Here is a 22,522-nt window from a genome sequence, read left to right as displayed (position 1 = left end):
TAATTCACACCCAAAATAAAGTTTAATGTAAAACATAAGCAGAAGATTCAAACTGAAACCGCTGCCTGGAGTACTTTTCTACCAAAAACTGCTTCAGAAGAAGAAAATACATCAAAATGGTAGAATTTAGTAAAAGTAAGCAAAGAGGACCAAGTTGCTGCTTTGCAAATCTGATCAATCGAAGCTTCATTCCTAAACGCCCAGGAAGTAGAAACTGACCTAGTAGAATGAGCTGTAATCCTTTGAGGCGGAGTTTTACCCGACTCAACATAGGCAAGATGAATTAAAGATTTCAACCAAGATGCCAAAGAAATGGCAGAAGCTTTCTGGCCTTTTCTAGAACCAGAAAAGATAACAAATAAACTAGAAGTCTTTCGAAAAGACTTAGTAGCTTCAACATAATATTTCAAAGCTCTAACAACATCCAAAGACTGCAATGATTTCTCCTTAGAATTCTTAGGATTAGGACATAATGAAGGAACCACAATTTCTCTACTAATGTTGTTAGAATTCACAACTTTAGGTAAAAATTCAAAAGAAGTTCGCAACACTGCCTTATCCTGATGAAAAATCAGAAAAGGAGACTCACAAGAAAGAGCAGATAATTCAGAAACTCTTCTGGCAGAAGAGTCCAAGAAAGTAATTTAATGCCCAATGAATGCATAGGTTCAAACGGAGGAGCTTGAAGAGCCCCCAGAACCAAATTCAAACTCCAAGGAGGAGAAATTGACTTAATAACAGGTTTTATATGAACCAAAGCTTGTACAAAACAATGAATATCAGGAAGATTAGCAATCTTTCTGTGAAAAAGAACAGAAAGAGCAGAGATTTGTCCTTTCAAAGAACTTGCGGATAAACCTTTATCTAAACCATCCTGAAGAAACTGTAAAATTCTCGGAATTCTAAAAGAATGCCAAGAAAAATGATGAGAAAGACACCAAGAAATATAAGTCTTCCAGACTCTATAATATATCTCTCTGGATACAGATTTACGAGCCTGTAACATAGTATTAATCACAGAGTCAGAGAAACCTCTTTGACCAAGAATCAAGCGTTCAATCTCCACACCTTTAAATTTAAGGATTTGAGATCCTGATGGAAAAAAGGACCTTGCGACAGAAGGTCTGGTCGTAGCGGAAGAGTCCACGGATGGCAAGAGGCCATCCGGACAAGATCCGCATACCAAAACCTGTGAGGCCATGCCGGAGCTACCAGCAGAACAAACAAGCATTCCTTCAGAATCTTGGAGATTACTCTTGGAAGAAGAACTAGAGGCGGAAAGATATAAGCAGGATGATACTTCCAAGGAAGTGATAATGCATCCACTGCTTCCGCCTGAGGATCCCGGGATCTGGACAGATAACTGGGAAGTTTCTTGTTTAGATGAGACGCCATCAGATCTATTTCTGGAAGCTCCCACATTTGAACAATCTGAAGAAATACCTCTGGGTGAAGAGACCATTCGCCCGGATGCAACGTTTGGCGACTGAGATAATCCGCTTCCCAATTGTCTATACCTGGGATATGAACCGCAGATATTAAACAGGAGCTGGATTCCGCCCAAACCAGAATTCGAGATACTTCTTTCATAGCCAGAGGACTGTGAGTCCCTCCTTGATGATTGATCTATGCCACAGTAGTGACATTGTCTGTCTGAAAACAAATGAACGATTCTCTCTTCAGAAGAGGCCAAGACTGAAGAGCTCTGAAAATTGCACGGAGTTCCAAAATATTGATCGTAATCTCACCTCCTGAGATTCCCAAACTCCTTGTGCCGTCAGAGATCCCCACACAGCTCCCCAACCTGTGAGACTTGCATCTGTTGAAATTACAGTCCAGGTCGGAAGCACAAAAGAAGCCCCCTGAATTAAACGATGGTGATCTGTCCACCACGTTAGAGAGTGTCGTACAATCGGTTTTAAAGATATTAATTGAGATATCTTTGTGTAATCCTTGCACCATTGATTCAGCATACAGAGCTGAAGAGGTCGCATGTGAAAACGAGCAAAGGGGATCGCGTCCGATGCAGCAGTCATAAGACCTAGAATTTCCATGCATAAGGCTACCGAAGGGAATGATTGTGACTGAAGGTTTCGACAAGCTGAAATCAATTTTAGACGTCTCTTGTCTGTTAAAGACAGAGTCATGGACACTGAATCTATCTGGAAACCCAGAAAGGTTACCCTTGTCTGAGGAATCAATGAACTTTTTGGTGAATTGATCCTCCAACCATGATCTTGAAGAAACAACACAAGTCGATTCGTATGAGATTCTGCTAAATGTAAAGACACAATACCCTGTTCTCTGATTACAGACAGAAGGGCACCGAGAACCTTTGTAAAAATTCTTGGAGCTGTAGCTAGGCCAAACGGCAGAGCCACAAACTGGTAATGCTTGTCCAGAAAAGAGAATCTCAGGAACTGAAAATGATCTGGATGAATCGGAATATGCAGATATGCATCCTGTAAATCTATTGTGGACATATAATGCCCTTGCTGAACAAAAGGCAAGATAGTCCTTACAGTTACCATTTTGAACGTTGGTATCCTTACATAGCGATTCAATATTTTTAGATCCAGAACTGGTCTGAAGGAATTCTCCTTCTTTGGTACAATGAAGAGATTTGAATAAAACCCCATCCCCTGTTCCAGAACTGGAACTGGCATAATTACTCCAGCCAACTCTAGATCTGAAACACAATTCAGAAATGCTTGAGCTTTCACTGGATTTACTGGGACACGGGAAAGAAAAAAATCTCTTTGCAGGAGGTCTCATCTTGAAACCAATTCTGTACCCTTCTGAAACAATGTTCTGAATCCAAAGATTGTGAACAGAATTGATCCAAATTTCTTTGAAAAAACGTAACCTGCCCCCTACCAGCTGAGCTGGAATGAGGGCCGCACCTTCATGTGGACTTAGAAGCAGGCTTTGCCTTTCTAGAAGGCTTGGATTTATTCCAGACTGGAGATGGTTTCCAAACTGAAACTGCTCCTGAGGATGAAGGATCAGGCTTTTGTTCTTTGTTGAAACGAAAGGAACGAAAACGATTATTAGCCCTGTTTTTACCCTTAGATTTTTTATCCTGTGGTAAAAAAGTTCCTTTCCCACCAGTAACAGTTGAGATAATAGAATCCAACTGAGAACCAAATAATTTGGTACCCTGGAAAGAAATGGAAAGTAGAGTTGATTTAGAAGCCATATCAGCATTCCAGGTTTTAAGCCATAAAGCTCTTCTAGCTAAAATAGCTAGAGACATAAACCTGACATCAACTCTGATAATATCAAAAATGGCATCACAGATAAAATTATTAGCATGCTGAAGAAGAATAATAATATTATGAGAATCATGATCTGTTACTTGTTGCGCTAAAGTTTCCAACCAAAAAGTTGAAGCTGCAGCAACATCAGCCAATGATATAGCAGGTCTAAGAAGATTACCTGAACACAGATAAGCTTTTCTTAGAAAGGATAACATTTTCCTATCTAAAGGATCTTTAAATGAAGTACCATCTGACGTAGGAATAGTAGTACGTTTAGCAAGGGTAGAAATAGCCCCATCGACTTTAGGGATTTTGTCCCAAAATTCTAATCTGTCAGACAGCACAGGATATAATTGCTTAAAACGTTTAGAAGGAGTAAATGAATTACCCAATTTATCCCATTCTCTGGAAATTACTTCAGAAATAGCATTAGGAACAGGAAAAACTTCTGGAATAACCACAGGAGATTTAAATACCTTATCTAAACGTTTAGAATTAGTATCAAGAGGACCAGAATCCTCTATTTCTAAAGCAATTAGTACTTCTTTAAGTAAAGAACGAATAAATTCCATTTTAAATAAATATGAAGATTTATCAGCATCAATCTCTGAGACAGAATCCTCTGAACCAGAAGAGTCATCAGAATCAGAATGATGATGTTCATTTAAAAATTCATCTGTAGAGAGAGAAGTTTTAGAAGATTTTTTATGTTTACTAGAAGGAGAAATAACAGAAATAGCCTTCTTGATGGATTCAGAAACAAAATCTCTTATGTTATCAGGAACATTCTGCACCTTAGATGTTGAAGGAACTGCAACAGGCAATGGTACATTACTAAAGGAAATATTATCTGCTTTAACAAGTTTGTCATGACAATTAATACAAACAACAGCCGGAGGAATAGCTACCAAAAGTTTACAGCAGATACACTTAGCTTTGGTAGTTCCAGCACTAGACAGCGATTTTCCTGAAGTATCTTCTGACTCAGATGCAACGTGAGACATCTTGCAATATGTAAGAGAAAAAACAACATATAAAGCAAAATTGATCAAATTCCTTAAATGACAGTTTCAGGAATGGGAAAAAATGCCAATAAACAAGCTTCTAGTAACCAGAAGCAAAGAAAAAATGAGACTGAAATAATGTGGAGACAAAAGCGACGCCCATATTTTTTGGCGCCAAATAAGACGCCCACATTATTTGGTGCCTAAATGCTTTTTGGCGCCAAAAATGACACCACATCCGGAACGCCGACATTTTTGGCGCAAAAGGACGTCAAAAAATGACGCAACTTCCGGCGACACGTATGACGCCGGAAACAGAAAAGATTTTTTGCGCCAAAAAAGTCCGCGCCAAGAATGACGCAATAAAATGAAGCATTTTCAGCCCCCACGAGCCTAACAGCCCACAGGGAAAAAAGAGTCAAATTTTAAGGTAAGAAAAAAATTGATTCAAATGCATTATCCCAAATATGAAACTGACTGTCTGAAAATAAGGAATGTTGAACATCCTGAGTCAAGGCAAATAAATGTTTGAATACATATATTTAGAACTTTATAAATAAAGTGCCCAACCATAGCTTAGAGTGTCACAGAAAATAAGATTTACTTACCCCAGGACACTCATCTACATGTTTGTAGAAAGCCAAACCAGTACTGAAACGAAAATCAGCAGAGGTAATGGTATATAAATAAGAGTATATCGTCGATCTGAAAAGGGAGGTAAGAGATGAATCTCTACGACCGATAACAGAGAACCTATGAAATAGACCCCGTAGAAGGAGATCACTGCATTCAAATAGGCAATACTCTCCTCACATCCCTCTCACATTCACTGCACGCTGAGAGGAAAACCGGGCTCCAACTTGCTGCGGAGCGCATATCAACGTAGAATCTAGCACAAACTTACTTCACCACCTCCATAGGAGGCAAAGTTTGTAAAACTGAATTGTGGGTGTGGTGAGGGGTGTATTTATAGGCATTTTGAGGTTTGGGAAACTTTGCCCCTCCTGGTGGGAATGTATATCCCATACGTCACTAGCTCATGGACTCTTGCTAATTACATGAAAGAAACATCTTTATTTAATCTGATGAAGTCTGTTACCTCCCTCTTCTGGTGGATAGTCAGGGTTTCTGAGATATTGACTACGGGTTCATGCTCCTCCATTGTAGGGAGGTCTGCTGTTTTTATAGCCACAAGTGTTTCTCTTTCTTTCCACGGTTTAAGTAAATTCACATGGTAAATCTGTACCTCCTTTCGCCTCCCAGGCTGTCTTACTTTGTAATTTACTTCCCCCACTCTGTCAATGACTTCATATGGCCCATCCCATGTTGCCAAAAATTTGTTCTCTACAGTGGGAACCAGGACTAGTACTCTGTCTCCTGGATTAAACACACGAACCCTGGCATTTCTATTATAGCTCTTCTGCTGGTGCTGTTGGGCATTTTCCATGTGTTCTCTAACTATGGGCATAATGGCTGTCATCCGATCCTGCATCTGAGTTATATGTTCAATCACACTTCTGTGAGGGGTTGACTCCTGTTCCCAAGTCTCCTTAGCTATGTCTAGCAACCCTCTGGGGTGTCTTCCATACAAAAGTTCAAAGGGCGAAAACCCAGTAGAAGCTTGAGGGACCTCTCGGATGGAAAACATTAAATAAGGCAAAAGGAAATCCCAGTTTTTTCCATCTTTATCAATTACTTTTTTGAGCATAGCCTTTAGTGTTTTATTAAATCGCTCTACCAGACCATCAGTTTGTGGGTGATATACGGATGTTTTCAGATGCTTTATATGAAGAAGATTACACAACTCCTTTGTAATTCTCGACATAAATGGAGTGCCTTGGTCTGTTAATATTTCTTTGGGAATCCCAACACGGCTGAACATTAACATTAACTCCTTAGCAATTGCTTTTGCTTAAGTAGTACGCATGGGTATTGCCTCAGGGTAGCGTGTAGCATAGTCTACTATTACCAATATATACTGGTGCCCCCTTGCAGACTTTACAAGAGGACCCACAAAATCCATACCAATGCGTTCAAATGGGACCTCAATTATGGGTAAGGGCACCAAGGGGCTACGGTATTGGCATTCAGGACAAGAAGAACAATAATTTGTGATAGATGCCATTACACCTGGCCAATAAAACCTCCTAAGAATTCTCTCTCTGGTTTTTTCAATCCCCAAGTGCCCCCCAAGTATGTGGCTATGTGCCAGATTTAATACAGTGTGTCGATATGCCTGGGGTACTAACAGCTGTTTGACAGACTCCTTTTTCTCAACTCTGTACAATAAATCATTTCCACTTCAAAGTATGGATAGGTGAGTGCTTTATCAGTATTAATGGGGGTGCCATTTCTTACGGAAATATAGTTTCTAGCCGCAGCTAAAGTTGGATCCTCCCATTGTGCAGCCCTAAAGTTACTTGGGCTAACCTCTAGGTCAGTTATTTCTACATCAGGTTCAGATATATTAGATTGACCTGTATTATTCTGTTCAGTATTACCTCCAACTAGGGTTTCCATAGGGGTTGAGTGTTTCCCTCTAGCAGGAGTTATTTTGTCTAAGTCATCCCCCAATAAATCAGAAAAGGGAAAGTCACAAACAGCGCCCTCTACTGAATCCGGTGAATTTTCCTCAGCAGCATCCCATAGATTCAAAAATGGGGAAAATCTCTGCCTATTATCATTTCATGGACTAATTTATCCACTAAACCAACTCTATGATTTATAGGGCCATTTTGAGTTTCAATAAGTACTTTAGCAGTTGGATACTTGTGTATGTCCCCATGGACACAAGCAATATCTAGGTTCTGGTAATTATCAATAGGAGTATTTCTCAACAGAGTCCATGCTACCAGAGTCCAGCAAAGCTTTAATTTCATTTCCCTCCACCATGCTACCAGAGTCCAGCAAAGCTTTAATTTCATTTCCCTCCACCCTTACAGTGCACCAAGGGTGGCCATTTAAATAATCTTTTTTGCTAATTACATATACTGAGCGAGAGTACAATGAATTATTGTCTCTCATATTGCCAACATTACATTCCATAGCAACATCATTCTCAGGGCAGTCCTTTGCAAAATGTCCATACTCTTTACATTGAAAACATTTAATATTAGCATTAGACAACATATTTGAGGCTATTGTGGACCCTTCCTGCCTCACAAAACTCTTGTTTTGTTGCTGTAATGTCCCTTGGGTTGTAAAAACCCATCTGCTCCTCCCGATACCCCCTTTTCCCTGGAACAGTCTTACCCAATTTACTGGGACTCTGGATCTTCGGGGGTTCTAGGTCTTTCCTGGTTGGGGATTTGTAGAAACTCTCCGGCAGTCAAATAGCGTTCCACCAGGGCAGCTAGACCGTCAGCAGTTTTAGGTTCACTCTGGCTGACCCACCGCCGCAGGGAAACAGGCAATCCTTGCAGGAACCGGTCCATCACGAGCTGTTCCACAATGTGACTAGCTGAGTTGACCTCTGGCTGTAGCCATTTCCTGGCAAGATGTATCAAGTCAAACATCTGTGACCGCACGGCTTTGTCTTGACTGTAAGTCCAGGAGTGAAATCGCTGGGCCCTTACTGCTGTCGTTACTCCCAGGCGGGCCAAGATTTCTGTTTTTAGCTTTTTATAGTCACTGGCCTGCTCAGGCTCCAAATCATAATATGCCTTCTGAGGTTCTCCACTCAGAAATGGCGCAAGGAGACTTGCCCATTCAGACGCAGGCCACCCTTCTCTTTCGGCTGTCCTTTCAAAAGCCATCAGGTAAGCCTCCACATCATCTGTAGCCACCATCTTTTGCAAATAGTTACTCACTCTCAGAGTCTTAGAACTGTGTGGAATTTCTGCAGCACACCTGCCCAGTCTTTCAGATAGGCCTCTAATCTCCTGCTGCATGGTACGTGTGATATTCTGCTGTTCCTCTCTTTGTGTTAATACCAGTTTTTGTAGCACTGCAATATTTTCTTGCTGGCTGGCAATAGCTTGCTGCTGTGTGGCAGTGGCCTGTTGCTGTGAGGCCGTAGCCTGTAGTAAAGCCTTTACAACTTCCTCCATTTTAAGTGTGGTATTGTTTCCTTAACAGACTATCAGTGTGTTGCCAGCTACCTCCACCATATGTGACCTGGGATCTTGGATACACACAGTCCTCAAAGCTGGAAACACCACACAAGGTTGTAGCTTTATAAAATACAGTCTGTTTATTATCAGGTCTGGCAAAAACAGGCAAAATAAACATAAAAAAAACAAAAGAGGCTTGCTCCACTGAGCACTTACTAACAAGTACAACTGTCTGCACTAAGTAGCTTTTCACAAAAGTAATATTGCACAGACCTTTCAAACTTTGTCCTTTAGAGATAATTCCTCTAAGTCTCTCAGGAGAGTGTTTGCAGTTTTCCTTTACTGCTGGCAAAAATCTACCTCTCAAACCCTGACTGGGGATTTTATTAGCACCTGCTGTCAATTACCATATGCAGGTGAGTAGCTAGCTGAGTCAGACAGAATTCCTGGACTGGACTTTTTGACATAATGTGCTACCTGCAAACTGCGGGGTGGAGCACTGCAGCACTTTTGAGGGAATATAGACACCTTCCATTACTATGCCTTGGGTTCTGTCACAATAGTTACAAACACTGCTGCACAGAGTGGTAAATACACATGCATGCCCCTAAGCTCATATAATATCAGCCTCCTATGTTTACTCTTTAACAAAGGATACCAAAAGAACAAAGCAAATCAGATAATAGAAGGGAATTGCAAAGTTAGGTAAAATTACTGCTCTATCCGAGTTATCAGCGTTTAAATTTCACTGTCAGATTTGGGTTCTGTATTTGATGATGTTTTCCTAATAATTCTGTGAAATTGTGTTTTTAATTATACAAAAAACACACAAATGGATTCCAATCATTTTCATTTTCATGAAAAAAACATTGTATATCATTATATAGTAAAAAGCAGCATTACATGATATATGCACACAATGGTATAAATATACCTAACACTTGTGCTCTTGATACAAAGGGATTTATCAGACATATAATGTTCCCTTTATATATACAGTATGTGCTATTATCAGTTCTTGTGGCTTCTAACTAACATGAAAACATCTAACAGGCATAATATCAAGTTACAGAACATGACACACATATTACATACCCAGTATACATGTAGGTTATAGTAGCCATTTAAATTAAACTGATTATGATCACATGACACACATATTACATACCCCGTATACATGTAGGTTATAGTAGCCATTTAAATTAAACTGATTATGATCACATGACCCACATATTACATACCCAGTATACATGTAGGTTATAATAGCCATTTAAATTAAACTGATTATGATCACGTATGTACCGGTTACTGATATTGTGTCTCATTAAATAAAATCAGTTTCCCCTCAGTAATTCCTCTGGTATATAACATGTAGAATGCTAAGCATCTATTGCTATAAGAAAAGATTTATCCACATGATGTAAACATTAAATATATCTCCCAGACGTCAATCATTTGAGACTGATGTTCTTGTTCATATAATTCTCTAACACTTTATTCATATAAAGACTCCTTTATTCTGTAAATGTAATTATTTCCTCCCCTATGTAAAACAAACGTACAACTCCTAACACTGACATATTAATAAACAACACTGGGGGTGATTTGGTGGTGAATGGTTGTGTAAACTGGTCAGTATGAGGACAGATCTGTATATTCCTATGTGGTGTTTGGATTCTATCACATTGATATGAGAGAAACTGAGGTGCACATTTATAGAGGAACAAAGGGCAGCAGGAGAACACTTCCAATCTGGGGCTTTTATAACTGGGATTAGAAAGTATTATTTACAATATGATCCTTTTTGATGCTTCTATTTATAGAGTTTGCCCTCTTTAGGATAATTGTAAAAAGGTTTGTACACTGTGTATATAAAGTTTATTTGTGTGTAAATATTTGGTGTTTTGGGATACCTGATTTCAATAAAAACCTTTTTTCCACTTTCTAAACATATGAAAGGTTTCTTCCCTTGTGAATCCTTTCATGATATTTCAGACTATTTATTTGTGTAAAACTTTTTCCACACTCTGTACATGTGAACGGCTTTTCCCCTGTGTGAATCCTTTCATGCTTTTTCAGATGATCCAATTGTGTAAAACATTTCCCACACGCTGTACATGTGAAAGGCTTTTCTCCTGTGTGACTCCTTTCATGAGTTTTCAGACTATTTATTTGTGTAAAACATTTCCCACACTCTGTACATGTGAAAGGTTTTTCTCCTGTGTGACTCCTTTCATGACTTTTCAGATGATACATTTGTGTAAATCCTTTTCCACACTCTGTACATGTGAACGGCTTTTCCCCTGTGTGAATCCTTTCATGCTTTTTCAGATGATCCATTTGTGTAAAACATTTTCCACACTCTGTACAAGTGAAGGGCTTTTCTCCTGTGTGACTCCTTTCATGAATTTTCAAATTACCTTTGTTTGTAAATCCATTTCCACACTCTGTACATGTGAAAGGCTTTTCCCCTGTGTGAATCCTTTCATGCTTTTTCAGATTACTCTTTAGTGTAAAACTTTTTCCACACTCTGTACATGTGAAAGGCTTTTCTCCTGTGTGAATCCTTTCATGAGTTTTCAGACTATTTATTTGTGTAAAACATTTCTCACACTCTGTACACGTGAAAGGCTTTTCTCCTGTGTGAATCCTTTCATGCTTTTTCAGCCCACTCTTTCGTGTAAAACATTTGTCACACTCAGTACATGTGTGTGGTTTCTTACCTGTGTGAATTTTGTGGTGTTCTAGTAGATGAGGCTTACATCTAAAGCTTTTCTCAAATTCTGTAGATTTGAAAAGTTTCTCCTTTGTATGAATCCTTTGGTTAGACTGTAGACTTTTCCCTTCTTTAATATGTTTTGAAAACTCAGTAAATGTGTGTGGTTTATGTTCAGGGATAATCATTTCACTAGATAAGGCATAAATTTTGTCCTCTTGTTTGATGACTAAATTACTCTCTGTATATAATGATTGCTGCCCAGTTCCTGCCAATTCACCATCGTCTGTTAATATATTTTGTGATATCCCCAATGTTTGTGAATAGTCATTGGTGTCTAAGATTTTTGAAGTTTGCGGTATCATTCTGATGCTTTCTGTAGTAAACGATGGATATGAACTATTCACGTGTTTGTCTACATAAAAATAAATGAAATAAAGAAAAATAAGACTGTTTATTCATTCATAATATAATCCATCTAAATTAAAAAAAAACATTTTTTATACTCAAAAATGCCATTCATTTTGTATTATTTTTTTTTTTATTTTTTTCAAATAATTTTTATTGAAGTCATAAAAAGATACAAAATATGGGGTAAGCCCCAAACCATTTACATATCCATGTTTACATAGTATAGTTAGTAACACAATACATTCACTTATCTCAGACGTCACTATACCATGTGGGCTGTCTCGCAGAAAGACTTCGGTTTTATTATAGAGAATCATTAATGTAAAATAGTCGGTAATGGTCCTCTCCCAGCTATGTAAGGAAAAGATTAAGATATCTATTCAACTAAGGATAGGGCTAGGGAGGAGGTAGCTCTGTAGTTTTATGGGGTAGGGGGATGCAGCGGGCAAAAGCCGCTCAAATTAGAGTAGGGGGGATGAAGGGGGGGTGGAGGACGGAGCCAATAATTATATCAAGTTTATAGGCAAAAGCTGCTTAGGGTATTATAGTTTATATGTTTAGTTAAGGGACTATCAATAAGAGAAGTAAAGGTAGCTCTTAAGAAGGTTATGTGGAAGGGGGGGATATTAGTATGTATGAGATATAAGGGACTTCTGAGTGAGCTCCTCTCCTGGGGAAATGTCAACTATGTGGGAAAAAGGGGAAGGGATATGACCCGCAGGCAACCAGTGCCGGCGGGAAAGGGAGGAGAGGGGCTCAGTTGTAACAGAAAGTGAGCGGTGTAGGTAATGTCTATCGTAGATATATTTTCTAACAGGCAAGACATACTATAATGTATCTATAACAACAACACCAACACCTATAACCTCGCAGCTAGCAACTCCCAGAATTGCCACCACTAGGCTTAGGGATAGTTAGCATATGTAACACTAACATTTTGCAGTAACAATAGTAGTTTGTAGGACTATAAGCCAATATGCCCTAGCATGATAAAATTATGTATCAGAGTTCACTATCGTATTAGGAAATAGAGTGGTTTAGAAACATATTAAGTGTATGTTGATAGTGGGGCTTTACAAGTGAAGTACCCACTGCAATATAATCGTGAAATAGACAGGGAGTCTAAGTGCTGGAGTGAGTCTGGGCTAGCTGCAGAAGCCTGCAGGGCTGTATTCGGAGCTTAACTGTTATTGTATGGAGGCTTAAACCTAATCTAACCCCAATAGAGCCAGGCAAAATGTGACACGAAAATCTGTATGTAAACTGCAAAGGTGATATGTTGTATGGGGCAACTTAAAAAGCAGTTACAATTGATGACCTGTTCTGTCATGTAGTCTAAATGTTTTGCTGCCAATGGCTGTATTTTATTGCTTGTTATGGGTACAACTCACAGCTGAAGAGTACCACGTGGATATTAAGATCAGTATACCTAGGGGTAAAATAGAGATCTATTAAGCAAAACAGGCAATTACTACCGAGCCATAAAATAACATAGTAGCAGGGGTAAAAGTAGATGATGGTACCTTAATACTATTAATGCTAATGTCTCAGTACTGACTCTAATACAGGCAGAGAAACCTAAATAAAGGTCTAGGGTGACAAGTGGGTTAGGAGGTGTCAAATCAAAAAAATAAGACAGAGACTTATATATACACCCTGTACACGAGGTCGTTTAGCAAACATACCCAGGAACAAGCCTAGGAACTTCCTAGCTAAACACACATATATAAGTAATAACTGAACCTTGTGTAGAGGTGCATATTAGACTAGATAGCCACACTCACATACACTTTAGCTAACATATAGTATGATAACAATACCCCTAAAATCTAACTTCAAAGTGAGCTCTTAAACATCATTAAACAATACAACAGCAAACCATTAGACAGTGAGTAATCTGCGAATAGCTAATAACATAATGGTCATTATTATGGACTTAAGGCACTGCGGGCTGAAGAGGATTATGGCTAGTGAAAGTATAGTACAGTGGTGATTAACTTCATCAAGCTCAGACATATAGAAAAAAAAAAAAAAACTCTATCGGACAAACTGTCGTCATTAACATGCTGACCAGAAAGTTAGTGGTCCTAATGCAGAGATCTATATGAAGAAACAGTAAGAAATATAGTATTAAACAGACAACCTGCTATAACAAATAAGACATTCACGTGTTATCCAACCATTCTAAGAGCAATGGGTGTCTAATTATGGAATACAGCAATAGTAGAGTAGTGCAGACACGTCTTAGGTTGTTCTTTAGCTAATTAAGGCTTACAAATAGTTATAATTAACTAGACAAGAGAACTACTGTAAACCAATATAAAGGAAAACAATTACTAGCTCAGGTAAGCAACTTTTAGAGGCTAGCAGCTCTCAACAGTGTGGGATATCTTCGCAGCTATCAGGCTCTGCCCTCATTATCAGTCCAAGTGACTGTTCCTGCTGAAGACATGGCAGATTTGTTGCATAGCTATGTAAGTCTCAGCCTATTCCGGACCTGCGTGGGACAGAAATATCCACTGCACTTGCGGTGTGGGCTAGATCAAAATCTAGTTGTGGAATATGAACTCCAATGTTTCCTACAATCTGGAGGCTCTGGGTGCGCATCTGGAGAATCAGGTTAGTGAAATTCTCTGACGAAAATCTCACCGGACAGGCTGAGGTGCATATGAGAGATTCAGGGTTGATATGCAGAGGCAACGTTGACCTCAGATCTGTCTTCCATGCTCCCTCTATGAGCGTAACCGTGTTAGACAGCAGCCGTAAATCTTTGCCAATCTCCGGTATACCCGTGACATAGCTAATAGCGGTGGTAGTCCCCATAGCAGCAAAAGTCAGTTCAGAGCAAAGGATCCATCTCTCTGTATGAGAATGCTGAGTACTTACTGATGGTAAGAGGCTGACAGGTTGCAGTGCTCTGCTCCTTGAACTAAAGTGTCCACAGTGATCTCCTGCATCGCTTAGAGTCAGAAGTGTGTTAGGACTCGGGGATAGTTGCAGGCTTAGGCAGGGAGGTGTAACGTGCAGCGGGCGCTGCGCAGCCTTGATCTGTGGGATACCTTCTGATCCCGTTATGGCAACAGCAATATGGGGCGTTTCAGCTCTATTTGTATGGATCAGGAAGCCTTTTGTATCTTAAGATAGGGTGCAGATCAAGTCCCATCCAGGCTGTCTGTCTAGCAGTTGTTTAGAACAAGGATGTATGAACAGGAGATCTTCCGTCTGTCCCGCCACATGTGTGACATGATCGGGTATGTAAGAGACGCCATCTTGGCTGCGCAGCTCAGTAATGATGGACTGCAAGCTGCTAAAGTGACAATCAGCTTTATCAAGTAAGCCCGCCAGTAGATAGGAAAGGTGTGTGGAGAAGTCCTCCATTCTGAGAGCATAAGATGATGAAGATCTAAGTTCCTAGAGTTCTATAAGTTAAGGTTTTATTGATCAAATTTCAGGAGCTCTGCTATAGCACGTCTTCCCCCGTTGACAGTTGGCTCCGCCCCCCTCATTTTGTATTATTAAATGTATTTACCTGTAAATCACAAATTAAAAAAGGATGATATAGAATGTAAACATTACTACATCATAGTAAACTAAATGACTGAGTTGTGGGTGTTACACACATGGGAACAAGGTAGGCATAAGTGCAGTTATGGATGTTCCATGAGCGAGGTCAGGGCAGGGGAAGGTGGAGTTGCAGGTGTTCTGAGTAATGAACTAGGTCAGGGGGTGAGGTCAGGCAGCTGTTGGACATGGTCTGTCTAAAAGGACAGAGGGGGGAGTAGTATTTTTTACCCTCCTCCTCAGCCCAATAGGGGTTGCTCCTTTATAACATCACTGACACAAATGTTCTTAAAGATGCAGATATAAATATAATAGTTTATATTTGTTTAATGAGTGATCTATTTTCCCAGTAATTAAAGTCAGCATAATATCAATTTTACTCACCTAACACATGTGAGTTCATGCTGATAACAGGCTCCAATGTCTGTGCTCAGGAAGAAGGTTCCCTTATTCACTCCAGTTACATCAATACCTGATATCTCTCAGTGCTCTGGCCGTGTCTGTAAAAAGTATAGTAAATGGTGTAGACAGATAATAAATAATGGTTCTTATTAACTGTACGTATGGTATAATTAAAGGCACACATAACAATTCATGTGATACAGATCAGCTATTTAGGTTATTACATATGTGCTATTGATTCAGCACAAGCATTTAATACAGTTAGCTCTGTGGGTGTTATAATTACCCCTTAAATATGAATCTTCCCAGATCTATACAACATTATGGTAGAAAATCTATTTAAGTGGGGCCATATCACAACTTTACAAATATATTATAATCTTTGTTTTCTATCATTTATATGAAACAATATTTTCTCCTGAAAGAAATGTTTAAAATCAGTTGTTTAAATAGAAGTTAAATGGGATACTGCAGTATTGGTATTGTACTTCCTACTAATTCTCAGGAGATGAGAAGGTGGTTTTGTGTCAAAGTTACTTTTTAGGTTATATTGTTGTTTTCTGGTCCCATATAAATATGACGTCTAAGATAAAATCAGCTTTACCTTGAAAGCAGTAGTGGAGTTTTTCCAAAGAGAGAACATGATCACTTCCTTTAGCCACATTTGTAAGGTGCGTGTTGTCGCTTTTTTTCCAAAATCTAGGAATTAAATCTCTTGGCGCAATTTATCATACACTGTAACAATTTCCTATAATACAGACAGGGGATTTGGGGGAGGTCATTGAGGAGTATTATGGAAGGGCGAAGTTCGAGTGTTGTGCCTAATATTGAGTTAATGTGTAAGGTGATGTTTTCCCAAAATGTTTTTATCTGAGGGTAATGCCAGAAGATATGGGAGAGTGCCTATTTCACTGCAATGTCGCCAACACAGTGAGAAGGCACCAGTGAAGATACTGTGGAGTCGGTGGGGTGTGAGGTACCATCTTGATAGGATTTTGTAGTTAAGTTCTACAATGATTGGGGAGATGGATGCTTTCTTAGTCAATTTAAAGAATTTGCTTCATTGTTCTTCCGTAAATGTTTCTTTCAGTTAATTTTCCCACTTAGTTATGTATAGGGGTTTATGTGTTGGGAAGCAGCCTCTAAGCATACTATAAATTAATACATAAGGATTCAAATGGTGTGTTAGGTCTAACAAAATTTAGCTTATGTGGATTTATTTGGATTGCATGACGAATTTGAAGATATACAAACCATTTGTGAAAAGGTGTTCCTATATGTTATAAGTCATTTTGCGTTCTGAAATATCCGTCTTTGAACAGTGAAGATATTGGTAGTTGTAATTAATCTGTTATAGAGATTATTTGCGTCAATTCGGGCTGGAGGAACAATAGGTGTCCATAGACTGGGGTGAGAGGGGAAATTTGGCTTGAGATTGTGTGATTTAATTGGATGGTTTTGTCCCATGTTTTGAGTGTGCTTTCTACATAGTAGTCTTCAATGTGGTAGAATATCAGCACTGCTGCTACTTTCCAAGTGCACGAGTGACTGGGGTAAAAACTGCTATTTCCCCAAATAATATGTAACAGACGTTGAGTCACCAGCACTGCATTTTATACCTTTATTTGGAATCTAAAAAACAACAACGTTTCGGGGTTTTGAGCATGACTAAGGGGTTAAAACCCTGAAACATTGCTGTTTTTTAGATTCCAAATAAAGGTATAAAATGCAGTGCTGGTGACTCAACGTCTGTTGCTATATAGTAGTCGGTGGTGCATGTTGTTGGTCTGTATCTTTTTTTGGATCCAACACATCTCGCCCAAAGAAGGAACATTGGGGAGCACTGCTTTTAGTTGGACCCATGACTTAAAAGGGTTGTTATGATTCCGTGCAGCAATACGTGCTAGATGGGTAGCCCTAAAGAAGTCAGGTTGGGAATTCCTAGGCTGTCATCTTCCCCATTTAGGTATAAGGTCTGTTTTACTACTCTTGGTCGGTAATATGACCATATAAATGTTTATATTTGTTTCTGTTGTCAAATAGTGAGAGTGTAGATCAAGTGGGAGTACTTGAAATAGATAAAGGTATTTTGGGAGGATTGTCATTTTTACAACCTTTACACGACTTCTGGGTATCAGTTTGTAATGGAAGATAATTTAAATGAATAGCTCTTTTATGTCTGGTGTAATATTGATTCCTAGATAGCGTATAGGAGTTGGAGATTGAGAATAGGGTGTTTGAAGTTATATATGTGGTTTTGTCTGTCGTCAGGTTAATGGGTAGGAGGGATGATTTGTCCATGTTGATGGAAAAGTTAGAGATCACTTTATATGTATAAAGTTCTTTAAAGAGAGTGGGGATGGATGTGCTTGGGGAGCCTATGGTGAAGATGTCATCTGCGTACAGTAGGCATTTTTGTTCTATGGGGCCAAATTTCAGTCCTTTGATGTTTTGATTACATCGTATATGTGTAGCAAAAGTCTCAACCATAAGGGCAAATAGGAGGAGTGATAGGGGGCAACCCTGTCGGGTACAATTTTTAATGAAAAGATTGTCCAAAGTTGAGTCATTAGCGCAGATTACAGCAGTAGGGTTAGTGTATAGGGCCTTTATTCTTGTAATTAATTTGGTAGAGAACCCGAATTTTGCCAAGATGGACCACGTGAACTACCAGTCCACCCTGTCAAACGCCTTCTCAGCATCCGTAGAGAGCAAAATAATTGAGGTTTTCCTATTATTGTAGTAATGTAGAGTTTGAAGTACATGAATGGAATTGTCTTTGGCTTCTCTGCCGGGGATAAAGCCCACCTGGTCAGTATGGATCAGGTATGGTAGGACTTTATTTATACGAGTGGCTAGAATCTTAGCAAATAGTTTTACATCTATGTTCAATAGGGATATTGGCCTATAGTTACCTACTTGATTGGTGCATTCACCTGGATTTGGGATAACCAATATGGTGGCCTCCAAGAGGTGTTGGGAGAGAATACCAGTCTGGTCTATTGATTGGAATAAAGTAAAGCGTTGTGGGCTTAATTCTATTTTAAGTAGATGGTAGAATTTGGGGGTGAAGCCATCTGGGCCTGGTGCTTTCAAGAATTTCTTATATATATGGAATGGTTGGTCCAAGGTGGAGAAGTTTTCTGCTGTAAGGGATGGAAGGTTAATATGGGCTAGATAATCTGTAATCAGATTTGTTTTAGAATTGGGATTGCACGATTCTAAATTGTATAGTGATGTGTAGTATTTAGTAAAGTCTTGTAGCATGGCTCTACTATCTAAAGAGGTACGTCCCTTAAGATAACCTGTACAGCAACCAGGGTGTGTATTGCACGCCACTGGAAGGAGAGTGCTCCATCTTGGGGTGAAGTTATATTAAAGATTAGACACTATTACAGTATGTCGGCGCAGGCAGCTGTAATACAAGATACACAAGAAACCTTCCAGAAGGTCTGGTTCTACTGGATTATATATGACACACCAAAAACCAGAATAGAGGGTCTGTGAAAGGCTTTTTCACATCTAGGTTCACACCTCAAGGATCCAAAGGTATCTCAGATCCGAATAGACACCAAGTCAGACACCGTGAGGTAATGGTGGTAGTCCTGTATAAGTCCTTCCCCGTTCCCCCCCCCCTCCCTTCTGCTCCTAACTTTTCTTCTTCTCTCTCTCTTTCATGTACTTTGTACACAATAAGAAGTTGAGATAATTCAGACTTCTTTAGCAAATCGCAAAGTAACCTAACATGTTTTTATCACTTGCTTCAGGTTATTACCAGATGTTAGGTTCTAAACAGGACTGTGTATGCATTGACAGCGGTTGGTACGCAACAAAGCCAAGTTCTTTTTTTTTCACTCTGGATGAAACGTAATGTGTTATAACTGTTGTTACACTGTACATTTTTCTTGAATTTTTGTTATTTACTATGTTTCAATGATACAAACAAAACTACAATAAAAATGTATATTAACTAAAGAGGTACGTCCCGTAGAGTGCGTATGGCTTTTAATAAATGTTTTGTATTTCTTTTCTTTTTTTTGAAGGATCTAGCTAGCATTGGATCCGTTTTATTGCTTTCAACAACAAACTTTGCTTTCATTGTGAGGGAGCACAAATGCGCATTTTTAATTATATAATTATTTAAAGTGTCTCTGTCTCGCTGTTGAGGGGAAGTCGGATTAAGTTTATGTGCTAGTTTGGATTGCATAAGTTTAGAGGTAAGTGTATTATATTGTGCAGTTCTTTGTTGACGTTGTCTCTTCGTGTGTTTGATGAGTTCCCCCCATATATAGCATTTGTATGCTTCCCAATTGTTGGAGTTAGAAATGTCTAGGGGATTATTAAAAGAAAAGAATTCAACTGTTCTCTCCTTGATGTCAGTAAGGATGAGTGGATCTGAAAATATAAGATCATTGAGCCTCCAGCTTGGACGGCTAAGGGGTATAGAGGACCAAGTGAAAGTGTTAATCACCATGCTGTGGTCTGACCATACCGTATGTGTTATCGTAGAATCTTTTAAGTTAGACAGTGTGGTTTGGTCGCAAAGTATGTAGTCAAGACAGGAGTAGGAGTTTTGTGGTTGTGAGAAGGTGTAGTCCCAAGAAGTGGGATGCGTAATCTGCCAGGTGTCATATAGTGGAAGGGTTTGGAGAGCATGCCAGTTAGTCTTTGTTCATATATTTCCCATATAAGATTTCCCTGTGGATGTATCTATTGCTGGGTTGAGTGGAAAGTTCAAGTCTCCTCCTATAATAGTCGGGCCTTTAGCATTATCTATTAGTTGGTTAAGTTCCTTACAAAAAAAGGTACACACAAAGTGGAACTCCAGCACTCCAATAATAGAAAAAGGCAATTTATTAAGCAACGTTTCGGGGTCACAGCCCCTTCCTCATACAAAAAAAGGTGGGTGTGGGTCGGTTGGGGGCATATATATTAGCTATTGTGAGGGGTCTACCATATAGTAAGCCCTCGATTATTAGAACTCTACCGTCAGTGTCATAATATTTATTTAGTAGTTCAAAGGGGGTGCCTTTTCTGATGGAGATACCCACACCATTATTTTTATCTGGGCCTGAGCTAAGAAAGTGCTGTTCATAGTAATATGTAGACAGTTTGGGTTCATTGGTTTCTCTAAAGTGTGTTTCTTGGGTTAAAAGGAGGTCAATTCGGGGGCGGAGCCTAGCCACGATCTGAGATGGCTGCAACTTAAAAGAGCTCTGTAGTCCCTAGTGTTATATCGCATAGAATCTGATTGACCCAATATCATTTCAAGTCATCATAAGATCTGGCAGTGACAACTTAACTTATAGGAGCCACGGGCTATCATCTTTAAAGCGGGGCGGCGAGCCTCAACTGAAAGCTGCACGGAGGAAGAGCATCACGCTGAGTGAGTGCCGTACCTGGCCGCAAAATCTTCAGGCCTCTAATATACATACCCCAGGAGTATATTACTTGCGCTGCTGGACAGAGCACCTGTACCTGAGACCCCCGGAGTGGCTTGGCTGAGTCAGCGGCAGAATCACGCCCTTCCATTTCCATCTGCGGTAACAGGGCAGCGACCGCGTGGTCACATAGGAGAGAAGGCCGCTCATACCGCTGGTCTACGGCACTCCCTACCTACCGGGATCACGATCCGGACTGAATCTCTGAGGAGCTTGGCCTCCTGTTGGTGCGAGGGGCCTGTGGCATTGAGCGGTGGCTACCCGGAGAGGCGAGTCCTGCTTGTTGCCTGTGTGATGTGAGTCACACCTAAGTAGAAGAAAAGCAAGAATCACTTAGCTCTGACATGCAGCACCAAAATAGTCTTCTTCAAGCACAGGAAGGTACGGTCCAATCTCTTATGGACCGTATAGAAGACCTAGAAAACAGGAGCAGAAGGAGCAATCTGCGTCTGCGTGGTATATCAGAGGCAGTTGACCCTCCAGCATTACAACCCTACATTCAAGAGCTCATTAGACAGGCCCGGACTGGCCATAGGGCATACCGGGCATTTGCCCGGTGGGCCGCCGGTCATCCTAGCCCCGTCCACATACTGAGTGTCCAAATTATTTGTTGTGAATAATATAAGGATTATGTTTATGCAACATGTAATACCGGCCGGTATTATATGTTGCATAAACATAATCATTCAGGCCCGGCCGGACTAAACTCAGAGCCAGAGGAACATTTTTAGTAGGAGGCCGGCCCATTGTTATTTCTCTGTGGCCATTTTGGGGAGGACTTGAGCATGTCATGTCATGCGCCGGCGCACACAATTTCCTCTTGGTGCCGGGCGCGGGCGGGAAAAGAACCACACAGGCTGAGGCTCTCAGGGCAGGCAGGCGGCAGTTGCAGCAGAAGCAGAGAGACTGTACTAGACATGCAGTCACGCACTCACAGCCACAGCACTGCAGACAGACAGAACAACAGGTGAGGTTGCGTTTTAAACAAATATTGCTGGGCTGGAAATGATCATTGAAACATGTTTGTTAAATTAGGCTAGCAAGCCTACACAGCAGCAGCGTGACTACAGGCGTTCAGAGGCTGCCTGACATTTTTGAGGGCTGCTGTAACAGTCACAGAGACCAGAGAGTGTGGTTACTGTGGTAAGCTTGGATGAGCATCGGGGGAGGTGGGAGCCGCTGAAGCCTGGGCAGAGTCTGATGAATTAAGCTGATCATTTTTTTTAGAGTTAGTGTAAATGATCATTACTAACTAAACAGATTGTTTAGTTAGTGATAATCATTTATACTAACAAAGTTACAATCTGCATTGTGGACACGGATTAAGAAAACAGTATTTGGGCACCCTTGTCATTCCTTTTAGTATACAGCCCGTATTTAGGTTCTTTCTTTGCCACAGAGCTTTCTTATGCTCTACAGTGTCAATCTACAGTGTCAGTCTACAAGTACCGCGGCGCGCAGGCTCTATGAGAAAGGAGGGACAGAACTAGCACTGCATGCAGGAACTGAGCGTGTTAGTGTCCATATGATGTCAGTCCTCCTGCCCTGCTGTAATACTGACACGCTGTGCTTAGCAGATGGCTACTAGCAACACTGCCGCTTTACCAGTGTTTGTAGCATCAGTTCAGGGCCAGGCTTCTCAAAGAATGTGCTGATGCTTTTCTTCCCTTCACTG

At 40.1% G+C, this 22,522-nt stretch overlaps 1 protein-coding gene across 1 annotated transcript in view; it reads right to left on the bottom strand.

Moving 5' to 3' along the window:
• Positions 1-9,149: 9,149 nt before the first annotated feature.
• The window catches only part of LOC128659796 (oocyte zinc finger protein XlCOF6-like), a 306,991-nt gene continuing 293,618 nt past the window's right edge, over positions 9,150-22,522 (bottom strand). Inside the window, exon 4 of the mRNA XM_053713368.1 lies at positions 9,150-11,023. Within this exon, the coding sequence (XP_053569343.1) occupies positions 10,261-11,023 (763 nt within the window). The 3' untranslated portion in view covers positions 9,150-10,260. The remainder of the gene's footprint in view (positions 11,024-22,522) is intronic.

The sequence above is a fragment of the Bombina bombina genome, chromosome 5, assembly GCF_027579735.1.
Source record: "Bombina bombina isolate aBomBom1 chromosome 5, aBomBom1.pri, whole genome shotgun sequence".
Lineage (NCBI taxonomy): Eukaryota > Metazoa > Chordata > Amphibia > Anura > Bombinatoridae > Bombina > Bombina bombina.
The sequence above is the reverse complement of the archived record's forward strand: the minus strand, read 5'-3'. Positions and strand labels throughout refer to the sequence as shown.